The 13,242-nt window shown below is 47.6% G+C and overlaps 1 protein-coding gene across 1 annotated transcript in view; it reads right to left on the bottom strand.

The window, feature by feature from the left end:
- The window catches only part of CCDC85A (coiled-coil domain containing 85A), a gene marked incomplete at its 5' end in the record, with an annotated part of 65,194 nt that overhangs the window by 12,936 nt on the left and 39,016 nt on the right, over positions 1-13,242 (bottom strand). The window contains one exon of the mRNA XM_010136340.1: positions 3,151-3,227. Within this exon, the coding sequence (XP_010134642.1) occupies positions 3,151-3,227 (77 nt within the window). The remainder of the gene's footprint in view (positions 1-3,150; positions 3,228-13,242) is intronic.

The raw sequence follows: 13,242 nt of genomic DNA, 5'->3' as shown, positions 1-13,242 counted from the left end.
ACCGCTCTGGCCTGAAATCCACCCAGCAAAACAGAAATGTTCTCACTCAAACCCTTTCGCCTCGAGGCACTGCTGTCACGCACCCTTACCTACATCAGCGCTTGAGAAGCACCAGCACAAGCTGCACACCCCTTGTCGCAGGCGCAGCCGGCACGGTTTGGCGTTCTCCACCGAAGACCCAGCTGCATACCATAAATCTTGGGAAGAATCTGCTTTCTTGCACTAAAATCCTGTTTGTGGCCAGAAACTGAAACGCTCTGAATCAGCTCTGGGTAACACACGATCTGAGCGAAGGGAGAAAAGAACACCACCACCACCACCACCACCGAACACCTAACTCCAGCTCTCTTCAGCACAGCAAACCCTTGGCTCCTTAAACCCGCTGCTACGCTACAAACCGCCCCAGAGCAGCAGTGCAGCGCAGGGAGACACGCTGACAGGCTTACACGAGTACGCACATTGTTCTACCTTCTCTCTTGCCTGATCGAACCACGGCGTTGACTCGGTGGTGGTGGTGGTGCTACTGCATTTCTCCTGGCAGAGAAGCCCTTCGGTGCAGCAGAGTGAACTAAAACTCAGATCCCATTTGAACAGCAAAGGCAGCACTTCGAATTGTTTTGTGTGGAAATGTTCTTGCCACTAAATACTAATAAAATCTTTACAGTAGAGGTCCATGGGGTTTTGAAAAGAAAACTAATATGTATGGAGGGAGACAAGCACAGCAAAAGACGCTGGAGAAGAACCATGCCTAAGCGATAGATGGAAGGTGCGATTTATCTGAAGAGGGTGTCAACAAATGTGCCAGAGCATTTTCACGAGTGACACATAAGCAGAAAAGAGGGAAAAGAAAGGATGTTGAAAGCCAAGAGGAAAAAGAAAAGTGTGGCAGGAGGAGAGAAAAAAGCCTCAGAAAGCAAGACAAGGCCTCTTCAGCAAAGGCGTCACACTCACGAGCGCGAGCCGTCACCTCTCGCACACACCACGAGCAGACCCGCAGCTCCCAAACCTCCCTGTGCTCCCGTTCTCCATCAAAGAGGTGCCACGTGAAAAGCAAATGGCACTGGTGAGATTTTAAGGCACAACACTGTAACTGAGGAAGAGCTGTGCCAAAAACCTCCATCGGTTGTGGAGCTCCTCGTACATTTTCAGCCGATTTGTCAAAAACACTTGGTTTGGCTTAACGCCCAACAACTCCCATTCCTCCCATTAAACGGAATGGAAGCAGTGCCAGGAGCTTAAGCATTTCCATGCTGCATTCTTGTCTTTGTGAGGGGGCCCAATCACCGCTGACAGCACGTTCAAGGTGTTACTCACAGGAACAACCAACCCCCAGAACGAACTCGTGCACGTGAACGCTGAGGCCATCAAATGCAAAGTCGGAACAAGCTCGGTGTCTGCATTTCCTTCCTCTCCCCAAAGCAATGACTTTCTTGGGAGGAAAGGGGAGTAAGGCATGCCAGGACACGTGAACCCTTGTCACTCGTTATTTCTTACAGTAAAGTACCCAGAGATATTAGGAGATTTTTCAGAACTCTACTATGGATCCTTGTACCAACAAAGCCAAACTGACCTGTGCATTTAAAAACCAAAAGCAGTTTGCAGGCTCGCTCACCTCGCCCCTCCCCTTCAGAAGCCCACCATCAGCACGTTTCTTACAACTACCTGTGTGCCAGCTACGGACTTGGGTGCTGTTTGCACAAGCACCGTTTTCTGGTTTCAGCACCCCATGTGCGATCCCTTCAATGAACTCAACGTCCATAGCATGGGTGTTCCAGCCTTTGGCAAGCTCCAGGAATGCATTTCCTGGGTCTCCACCTGAGCACCTCAAAGCCCAGACAAATAAAACATCTGGCCACCTCTGAAGATTGTGCCCACAAAGAATCTTCTGGACATTTTATCCCCCAGTGTGGTTCCAGACCCAAGACAAAAGCACAATGGTATTTTCCAGGCAGGTTTGTTAACATCTGCCCCGGACACTGTTCTTGACAAGAAAATAATATTCTTTGGCACTGAAGATCAGCCTCTTCTTTCCTATCGAAGACTGTGTCCGTGTTCAGGGAGAGCCATTTAACCACTCCTGCTGTCCTTCTTTTCCAGATAAAAAATGAGAGTACAGAGAGGTTACATAAATCGCCCAAGGTCACCCAGCAAATCAAGAGCTAACCCAGAGCTACAGAAGCCCTTCCAGCTGTCACAGGGCAGGAGAAAACCCACCACACTTCACTCAGAATCTGCCTTAAGGAAATGGTTAACCTGGGGTGAGATCTTCGAGCTAATCTTGGCTTATACTAATGAATAAATCACATACAAATGAGCCAGTGAATTTTACTTCTTACGACACTTAAGTGTTATCTTGGGTGTTACATTCAGTTAACGGTGCTGAATTCAATAAAAAACGCTCCTCTCTTTCAGACCAATGTCCTCATTTAATCTAGTGCTGGATTCAAACAAAACGCAACTTCTTTTTTCTTCAAGTGGGCAACTTCATTTGGAGCCTTCAAGGATTTTTCTAAGGATTTCTTAACGAAATGTAAGAGCAACATGTGCTGGCATGTAAGTGTATATAAAAAATCATGTGTCTTTTTGGTTCATGCTTAATGAACTTCAAAATTTTCCATTCTTAAAAACATATTGGGAAAACCTTTAACTTCATTATTCAATTTAATTTCAGACTTGCATTTATGTATCTCATCTATGCCTCAGAATATTAAAAATAATATAACTCAGTAATTATTACTTAAAGACATTTGCATTTCTAGAGCAAAATATTTTGGTTAACTACAGAAAGCACTTGATATTTTGATAACAAGAAGCTGTTGGAATAAAATCAGGATGTAAAGGGTCAGTTCACTGTGGTTTTCAACCCTTTAATTAATCATAAGTAGAGGCCTTCCAGCGAACTTTTCTTAGCAAGGTATCGACACCTGCAAAGGAGAACAATTAATGAAAGCGCTGTCGTAGTCTTAAATAATCACGAGCAAGATGAACATACAGATGGGAGCGCCTTTGATTCCCCGAACGGTCAGCCCGCGGCAGCAAATGCAGCAGGGTCATCAAGTGACAGGTAATACTGGGTTTATCTCAAGCACGGAGACTCGCGCGTTGCTGTCTAGCTGCCGGCTACTGTTCCCACCAAGAGAAGTCACCCACCTGGGGCAGCATGCGATTTTCCTCCTCCAGCTGTCTTACTCTTGCCTCCAGCTGCCTAACATAGGACAAGGTTGATTCTAAAAATCAAAAAGAAAAAAAAACTCGTATTATCCACAGAGATCTGCTTGTGTTTACTAGTGTCAGAGCCTGGGCCGTGTACTCACAGCAGATTGCCTCTCTCAAACGCCCGCAAACATGCAGCTCTGCTCCTCTCAAGGGCAGCACAAATAATACTGATACGAGAATTAATCTAAATCCTCGGTGCTTTTGACTCTAAAACGCCGCGCTTTGAGGTGGTCCCTCCTCGAATACAAGATACCTTACAGAAAGACAACACGGACTTGCGTTCTTCCAACCCGTCCCCTGCGCTCTGTGAGCTGTACTGTGTTTTGGAAACCCTCCACCAGGGTAATGCGTTAGCCCACCCGGCCACCACTGAAATGCCCAGAAAGAGAAGACGTTCTCCGGCAGGAAAAAGCGGCCAGAGGTGCCCCTCCACGCAGTCCCACGGAGGTCTGGAGGCACACGCGGAGCCGTGAGCTTGCCCATGGGGGACACAGCAGCTTGCCGGCACGGAGGCTCAAGCCTCAGCTTCTGCTAGGGACATGTTGTCACAGCTCGAGCCTGGGCTGGAAACCAGATGTGTGTCCCCAGGGCCCCGAGAGCATTTGGAGCCTGGTTGACAGCACAACAGCTCGGGGCACAGCGCTGCTCACAGCGCGTGTGCCTCACCCCGGGCATGCCAGGGCAGTCCCGAACCAGGACATGCTCTCACGGCACTGCTCTGCCACACAGGCTTGGCTGAAGAGCAAAATCCTGCCCATTCCATTCACAGGTAACCTCAGTGACCTTCCTCACATAGTTTGGTTGATTATGGAGAATTCTAGTCACTCCTAGTCTGCTCTGTTCCCGAGAACTTTATGTAAGAGTAGATCCATGATCCATCCCTAAAAGCATCTGAGAGCTTTATCATCACACATTTCTTAGGTCACACAGAATTCCTGCTATTAAAGTCCCCCACCTAGGAGAAATACATGCCTGAGAAAGCAGCTCCTGACTGTAAGAGAAAAAAATACCTTCTCAGTATGAAAACACTGCTGTGGCCCTCGTACCTCTTGTACATAGATGGAAGTCCACCACACACTCACTCCTGACTCAATGACTCACTCAAATTTTCAGAGATGTCACTTCCAGTATTTGTACTCATACTTCCACGTAACTAGTAAATTATCTGATGACTGATGGTACGGAATCCACGGGTATCAGGGCAGCTGGTGCAACGCTGCATTGAGAGCAGAGCTGTTCGCTGCTTTAAACTGACAGAAGAATTTGAGCACCAGTTTCCTCTGATCCCATTCACCACGCCAGCCTGCCCAGTAAATAAAGGTGATGGGAAATGAGGTGTCACTGCTCTTACGAGACGGTGATGTGCACGCACACAGAGTACATGGGAATTTCCACTGCACGTAACGAACGAAGACAACACGCAGTAATTTGTCAAGAATGATTAATACACAGCAAGGCACCGGATTAAAAATAGCGTTGTGCAATAAAAGGAAAGAGGTGATCTGAGGTTCTGCGCGCTCTGCCGCATAAGGATTTTCATAGCTAGTGATGGGTGCATCTCCGGAGAGTCGCTACGCCTGGCTCAGATGAGCACTTAGAAGATGAGCAGCTTATCCAATTAACTGTGTACGACAGGGACCCTCCCAGCAAACCAGCCTCCTTCCCAGCAGGAAGCTCCCTCACCGTTACGGCCATTAGCACAGGCCATAGCTGCCAGCACATCCCAGCTCTCCTCTCCGTTGTTCTCTGCACAGGATGGTTTCTGTGGAGCTGTCTTCAAAGAGGGACTGAAGTGGGCCCTTCCTTCGGCACTGGCCATCCCTAAACTCATGGGTTACAAGTCCGCTGCTCTGTTAGCCTGGGCTCAGACTTCCCGCTGCAGCCCACCTTCCCAGCTGTGCCCACCAGCCCACTTCACGCAAGCTCCCTTCTGGATCCCCTTCCTCTCTGGGTCTTTTGTAGTTTTCTGGTTTACCCTTTATTAGCTCCTCATACAACATGTACCTCTCAACAAAGTTTGCCTCTCCGTTTTATTTCTTCATTTAGACGCTGGGAGTCCAGAGCTGAGGTCTCTGCTGCTTCAAGCCACTCAACTCTGCTGTCAGTTCACAGCTTCCCAGTGCCAGTTCATACCAGCCGAGGATTTGCTGTGAAATCTCTGCACTTGTTAACCCTTCTAAAGAGTGAAACAGTTATTTAAATCTCCTTTTGTAATCTGATTAAAATGGAAAATTAGGTCATGTTCCAAAGGCTTGATCGAGCAAATCCTTATTTATGTGAGTTGTCTTGACATGCAGACTAGATGCATATATATTTCAGTATCTGTTAATATATTTATGCTGTGATGCTATGAGCTTAGAGCAGAAAAGCCAGTCAAGGACATAACAGACGGAGAAACTGAAAAGACACAAAGTAAAGCACTGTCATCAAACCTCAAAAAACCCAGAACAACGAACCCCCCTGCATCTCAGAAGTATTTGTCAGAAGGCCTGTATCACCCATCTATTCTTAATCAGCATGGAGACCAGTAAAGAGCTCTAAATAAAGAGCAAATCTTAAAATGCTTAAAAACAGTTACCTGATACCACGCCCAGTGTCATTCGAGGCAAATTTTCACAGGACGATTCAGGGATTTAAAACCAAAGCAGAACGAGCTGCTGATAGCAAAGCTTCAGCTCCAGTGCCTGAGCTGGAAGGAAAAGCCTCCCCAGGGGAAGGCAGGGCAGCGCCAGCAGCACCTCCACACCGTCACTGCTGTCTTACAGTAAAGCACTGAACAAGATGCTAAAACGTGTCAGGCGACCACCCCTCTGAAACAAAACCTCTGGAACAATTCCCATCCTCAGGAAGAGATTCCTACCAAACGAGCTTCCCCACCTGAGCCCCCCGTGCTCTCAAAATGCGACCATCGCGTGGTGCTTCGTTCCAGAGCTGCAATGCAAATTCTTTTCCAAATTATTAGGGAGACAGCAGTATCTTGCTGTCAGGGAAACTCAGTGATGATCCACCCTTTCTCCACATCCGTCACCCTAACATTAGAGAACATCAATATTTATGGAGCTGATGTCTTTTTCTTTTGACATCCACGCTCCTGAAGGTAGTACACATTTTGGGGTTATGTCAAATTTTATCAGATGCTGCTGCTGCCAAAGGCATATTTGTGCCTTAGCTTTATCCATTCTGTGTGATTGTGCCTGGTCACAGTCCACCATGTAACTCAGAGTCCTCTTTAAGATATATCGTCCTCTGCTATTTTAGAGTGGTCGAGGACATTAAATTCCGGCGCTTTTCTTTTTTTCCCTGATTTTTTTTTTTTGGCAGAAACTGGAGGGTTAAACTCACAGGCAACTGTGGGATTGCACTGGAGAACTTCTGAAAGACTGAGGTCCTCTCCTCACCTATTAGCTCCCTGCAAAGCAAATAGATCAGAACCCAACAGGAAGCAAAAACTCAAGGGTTCAGCCTACACATCCACTTGTTCAAAGGAGCTTGAGTCACGAGGACAATACAGCAAGTGGAAGGGAGTTTACCTAATGACCAGGAGAGCGTTGGAGGTCAAGAAAGAGTAGGAGATGCAACACCTCTAGTGCTGATACAAACTCAAAGTGATGCACAAGAAGCGCTCTCGCTCCGCGACTAAAATTATATTTTTCTGCATTTTTAAAAACCATTGATTCCAAATTATAATGGTTGTCTGCAAAACCTGAGCACAGGGATTCGGCAGAGCTCCTTTTGGCTAACTTTAAAGGACAAACCCATCCATGCAGAGGATGCCACTTGCTTCATGGAACGTAAAAAAAGATGTATAGAAACTTTTAACTTTGGAGAAAACGGGTAACACAGTGGGTGAGCAAAGCAGACACCCCAGAGGAAGCAGAGCACGTTGCTCCAAGCTGGAAAGACCTGGAAGGGTGGAGGAATTAGGAGAAAAGAGTAATTAATGCATGAAGCAAAGATGCTGTGCTGGACAGAAGGTTGCTCTGAAGCAGCAGCAGCTGGTCCTGACATCTTCACGGCCAGAAATTGCAAAACCACCATTTCATGATAATGCAAACCTCACCTCGGTTCTGCCAACGTCAACATTTTCTGCTTCCACTGTCTCAGCTCGATTTGGTATTCGTGTTCCTAAAGGAGGTCACTGGAATCTGGAGGGCTGTCACAGCCCAACACACGTTATTTTAAACACTTGCGGTGTAAATGAGGGGAACTGCCCACGCTTTACCTCGGCAGAGAAGGCAGCACGTTACGTGACGCGTGCTGATACTTTGATGAATGCAGGGAAGGTTCGGTGAAGGTACATTCAACTTCCACGGGGAACGTCATTTGTTATGCTGCTCTTCCTGCACTGTGTTGGCGGGAACATAATAATAGCGTATCAAATCGGATTTTGGTCATTCAAATCCAGAGCCAGCACCTCACAATGAAAACTAAATCTTTCAATAAATAGAAGATGAAAAGCAAGGCTGTGCGAGGGCCACTTTAAACCCTCCTGTAATTAACTGACAGCTCCACCGGTTTATGAAGGGGCTTCTGTGACATGCAAAGTGTCTCCCTGCCCTGTCACTCCTAGTCGTGTGATTTAATTACTTCGATATTAATATTCATGACTAAAACAAGTTATTACTTCAATCCATCCCCTTTCAGCTACCTTGCTGGAACATAAGAAAAACCCCAAACTGCTGGATTTACACTAGCGCACATTTACTCTGCTTGCACCCCTACATATGTGGAGCTGCTCAGTGTTTACACCGGCCACGTCCAGTCTCCCAGCAGCAGGATTAGGTGACCTCCAAAGGCCACCTTTAGCCCTGTCTTCTATGATTTTCTGTTACGGCTGCACATCTTGCATAACGCTCCTCCTGAGTCAGAGCTGGAGAATTCCTTCGTGAAGTGCAGCCAGATTCCCCTGCAACACAGCGACGTCAGGATTAATGCTATCGTATAGGCAGAAGGACGCTCGCCTCAGGCTGAGCTTTATTAAGCTCCTTAAGAATGTTGAGGAGCTATTCACCGCTAAGGAACGTATTCTCAGGAAGTTTGGGGGCAGCAAACACCGTGGCATTAGGATGAAGAGAAGGTGCGTTTCCCAACATTGCTGTTGTCTGAAATGTGCCCACCCCACGCTGAGATTTCTTGTGATTACAGATCCAGCGCTTCTTAACTTCTCCCTGTAATTAAAAATATAATTAACTGAGCTCAGCTCGTTCACTGAGTATTTCAAAACTGAATCCTAGCTAAGGGAAAAGCTCACATATGCTCACGGTCACGCCAACGGGTTGCTCCATCACTAACCTTGGTTGGTTTGGGGGTCTTTGGAGCTAGAGGTAACAACGGCAAAGCTTTTCTTGCTGGCCTGCGTGATACCCTGTGAGCTCCACTTCACCATGTGCTAAATGTATCTGCCACCTTATCAATGAAAACTGGGGAAATCAAACCCATTACGCTATTGCTAAAACCTTCCCCGCTGGCTGTTCACTTGCTCTGCTATTGATTTTGTGCCTTTTACGATTGGTAAAATCCTTATTGGCTCCATTTGCTAACTGCTTGGGTTTGTCCCTATGCCACCGCGCTCTCATTTGCTCATTAGTGTCCCCCAGCTGCAGGCACATCCCTCACAGAGCCACCTCCAGCTTCTGCCGGTTCAGCTGTGCCCGTGTTAAACGACCATTTGCAGTACAACAAAATGAAAGGAACAATAAATGAAAACATAAAGCTTCCCAGCAACAACAATATTAGTGCAAAAAGCAGAGGACCAGAGGGGTCAGGTTGACTGAGGTGCTGAAAACACGCACTGAAGGTCCCTCATCACCCCTCAACATCCCACATGCTCACAGCCACCTTTTTAATCAAATGGAATTGTATTTCACAGGCTCCGATCATTAGATGTTGAAGAAATATAGCGTAGACTCATCACCCCTCAACATCCCACATGCTCACAGCCACCTTTTTAATCAAATGGAATTGTATTTCACAGGCTCCGATCATTAGATGTTGAAGAAATAAAGCGTAGAAAAGTTAGTTTGGTTGGGAATTTTAGCAGCGGTACAGCACGCTCTAGTTAATATAACGAGCTTCCGCCTGGAAGACTGCAATGTAGGTCAAACTGCAAACTACAACTCCAGGAACTCTGAATCAGATCAACCCTATGAATCATGTTTATACCCACCTACTGCCTCGTTGGGAGGCAGTTCTTTGACCTGTAAACTCCCTTTTCATGGGTTACTCTGCGCATGACTCAAAGGCCCATTCAAATGATGTTCCCGGGGGAGCAGGAATAGAAGCTTTCGCATTACTGAAGTCACCGAACAGCACACACTCCACTTCTTGCTACAGCTACGGAACAGATGCCAAAACTCACCACAGAGATCAATACCTACATGAACTCGGGGAGGACGAACCAAGCCACACTCTGCCTCCTGGGGAAGGCACCTCCTTGCGTGAGCGAAACCAACAGTTCGCATTCTGGGTTTACGGGGGGCAACTTTGGATGGAGAGGCAAAAGTTGGAAGGATCCCAGTAAGGTCACGCTCTCAGGCTCTGTTTCTAGCTCCTTGGCTCACTTCTGATCCTGCCGCCACTCTGGGTGCTGCAATAGAAGCATCCTGCAGTGAACTGCAGCGTGCAGACAGCAGCACAAAGCCTTGCGTAAGCCCTGACGGAGAGCCGACGTGGTGACAGCAGCTCCCATGTGCAGAACAACGCCAGCACAGCCGGTCTTCAGGGGAAAAGTATCACCTAATAATAACCCAAGAAGACAGTAGGATTTAATTCAGCTGTTATTTGTAAGACTCTGCTGTCTCAGGGGTACGGGAAAAGCTGCTGAGGGCATCAGGAGTCTTATAGGTTCCCCCTTCGACTCAGAATGTCCTACGAGCTGTGCTAAAAGCTCTGCCAACACACCGTTTCACAGCAGAATAACGAGGAGCACTCCCGCGGTCAGGCAAGAGCAGAAGCCGGGGAACTGCCAGAGGAAGACAGGCTCACGTGGGCAAACACAGGGAAGATTTAAAAGTACCAGGACAAAAGGGTTGTTTGGATTAATTTCTCTACACAGAGTGATTAAGATGTAAGACAGGCTATTGAACGTAGCAAAATGTGTTGCGAGATTAGGTATGTCCTCAAGACTGAAACCACCCTCTTGCTTCCAACAGCCCAATAAAGAGCCATCATATCACCAGACCTCCTGTCCCTGCTGAGCCTGGGCACATCGGAAGCAGGAACGATGATGACCGTTGTGTAAAATCACTGCACCAGCAATCTCAGCACTCAGAACCTAACTCTAAGGCAGAATTAACCCCCCATTTTGTGCTGGCAGCTACGTGCCAGCAGAGGAGAAGCGTGTCTGTATAGCCTCCACCTCTTCTCTAAAACTTTTCTGGGCTGATTGTGGAAGGGAGTAGTAAAAAGAAGAATTCAAATGACATGGTTTTTATGCCAAAAACCTGTCAGTGCAAGTATGTCGCTACGTGTAGGTACTGACGTCTCCTAAAGTCTGTCTGCCAGGCCACATAATACGAGATCCTGGGCTGCTTCCTCCTCAGCTGGAGCATCCATGTCTCCAGACAAAAGCTGTGGCGGGGGAAGCCCCAAGAGGGATCTCAGAGATCAGGAATCGATCTAAATGTCCAGCTCCCTCTGAAATCAGCACCTCACGAAACTACTTCAGCACTCTGGAAAACTCTGCAGACGTCTCCTGCATGTTCTAGGTACCTCAAAGGAACCTGACCTCAGGGGCAATAGAGGTACCAGGATCCTGCCCCAGCTTCACCTCGTCATCTCCGGTATTTCTGGAGATCCACCCCACTGCCAGGACGCTGAGATTATTCGATTATTCCAGTGAAGCTCGCAGCAGCCGCTGCTTCTTCGTAGCCACAGCCGGGGAAGGGGCTGCCAGGCAGAGGGGACGTGGGTGCTACACTCTGTGTTTTTCAGGTACCCAAGCCCTGCCAGGGTCAGGGTTTAGGCACCTTTTACACATTTCCCCATTCACGCAGTCAGACATACGGTTCTCTCTACCCTAAGCCCACGATTTTCCCTGCCCTGCTGCCCTTCCTGCCTAACCCCAGATATCTGTGCTGGATCCTGCACTGCTGCTGGGCCTTAGAACTAATCAAAGACCGCACTTCATTTTGTGAAATACAGATATAAACCCACATCATTAAGTGCTTCAGAACAGCACTTGTGAGAGGCATAAGAGGTGGGAACCTGTGTTTTATCAGGGCTTCAGGGGAAGCCAAATGCACCCCATAAACAGCGTTTTCTGGTTTCTCAGTCCCTTTTCGCAGTTATTTCACTGCGATCATAACACGCTGCTACTATATTAAACTGGGACACCAATAACTTTAAAGCAATCTCCAACAGAGGTTATAAAACACAGCACGTACCGTGATGTCCTAACCAAAGAGGCTTTCACAGTACTACGCTTCCAAAACACTCACGAGAAAGATTCACACGTCTCTCCTGTCTTCTGCAGCCCGTGCACCCCATTGCTAACGTGGCTGTCAAGCACCCAGCGAGGCCCTTCCAGAATCCACACGTCTTGCCCTGAGCTGTGTCTTAACCACACGAAACGACGCCGCTGCTGTTGGCTGCCCCTGCACCTTCTCCTTTCATGTTTCGAGCACAATTTAATTCAACGGGGATGAAATTGGCCAATCACAGGAAGTTGTCTAGAAGCTGGAAAGGGTTCACACAGTTGCAATAACTCTGCAAGTGTTTAAATCAGCTGCCTGTCTTTACTCAGGGGTACAGAACTGCAGAAGGGGCTTCGACATTGTCCCGGTTTGAGCTAAACTTCCTGGGTTTGAGTTCTGGTCCAATATAATTATTCCCTGCAATATGATAATCGAGGAGTGGGTACCTCGGCCCCGCGACCCTTAACAGACATGCAGACGAAGCTGAGAATGACTCACGGAGCAGTCCAACTTGAGAGCTCTCACAGCTGCTTATCTCCATCATCAGAACAAAACAACCCTTTTACCAAGACCTCCCCTGTTTATTTCCTGGTCACCTCACTGATGGGAAAGCAATTTACGTGTTTCCTCTCCTAAACATACAAATGACCAAGAAGGGCTTTTGGTTACAAGGGCTGTTGGACACCGTCGAGTCCTTCATGCTGAGATTTCCACAGGGCAACATCGCAAGGCGAGGGGCTGCATGACCTCCCTCTCTTGTCCCGATCGACATCCAGTCCCTCTTACGCTACACACCGAATAACAAGACCAACCTCAAAAACGAAGACTGCACATTTGCGTGAGCACGTGCAGGTGAGGTGAGAGTCTTTCCATTCACTCCCTGCCTCAGAGTTCACAGAATTTCGCCCCGGTCACATCCTGAAGGCTTCTCCTATGAGATTACATGGACTAAAAATTTGTTCCTTCAGAGAGCAAAAAGACAGACGAGAGAGTTTTGCTCCATCACTAAGCACTTCCTGAGCAGATGGTTCAGCCCAGTCACCGTTGTCATATCTAATTAATACCAATACCGAAACTGAAGTATACTAATGTTCTGAAATATAATAAACTCTAGAAAAACTAAAAATACTGATATTTTACTTGCCCAGCAGCTGCAAACCAGACTGTATCTCCTGAGACCTTCTAGAATGAAGGCAAAAGGACGTAATTGCTCCCAGAGTTCTGGGCAATAATAGACAGACGTGACTGCAACTACAAACGGAAGGAAAACTACACCAGTCGGGGGGGGGGTAACAAACCAGGTTACCTGACACAGGTATGACCACCGCACGTCATGTTAAAGAGGGAACGAGGCCAGCCGACCTCCTCCTTTCTTACAGAGGGATGAGCTCAGACCCCACAGCGCTGAGGGAAGGGAGGGAGGGTGAGAGTCCACATGAGCTGTCAGGGTGGCTGCTGTAACAACACGCAGACAGCGCCCTGAGACTGGAGAAGAAAACGGAGAAATACAGACAGCCTCTGAGGCTTCAGGCTCAAAAAATGCCAATGAAACAATGCAGCCTGGCTTCCTGCCCCGTGGAGACAAAGGAATTTTGATAATAATTCCAGGAAT

Source organism: Buceros rhinoceros, unplaced genomic scaffold, assembly GCF_000710305.1.
Source record: "Buceros rhinoceros silvestris isolate BGI_N320 unplaced genomic scaffold, ASM71030v1 scaffold6795, whole genome shotgun sequence".
Taxonomy (NCBI): domain Eukaryota; kingdom Metazoa; phylum Chordata; class Aves; order Bucerotiformes; family Bucerotidae; genus Buceros; species Buceros rhinoceros.
Note: the sequence above shows the minus strand (reverse complement) of the source record. Positions and strands in the feature narration are given on the sequence as shown.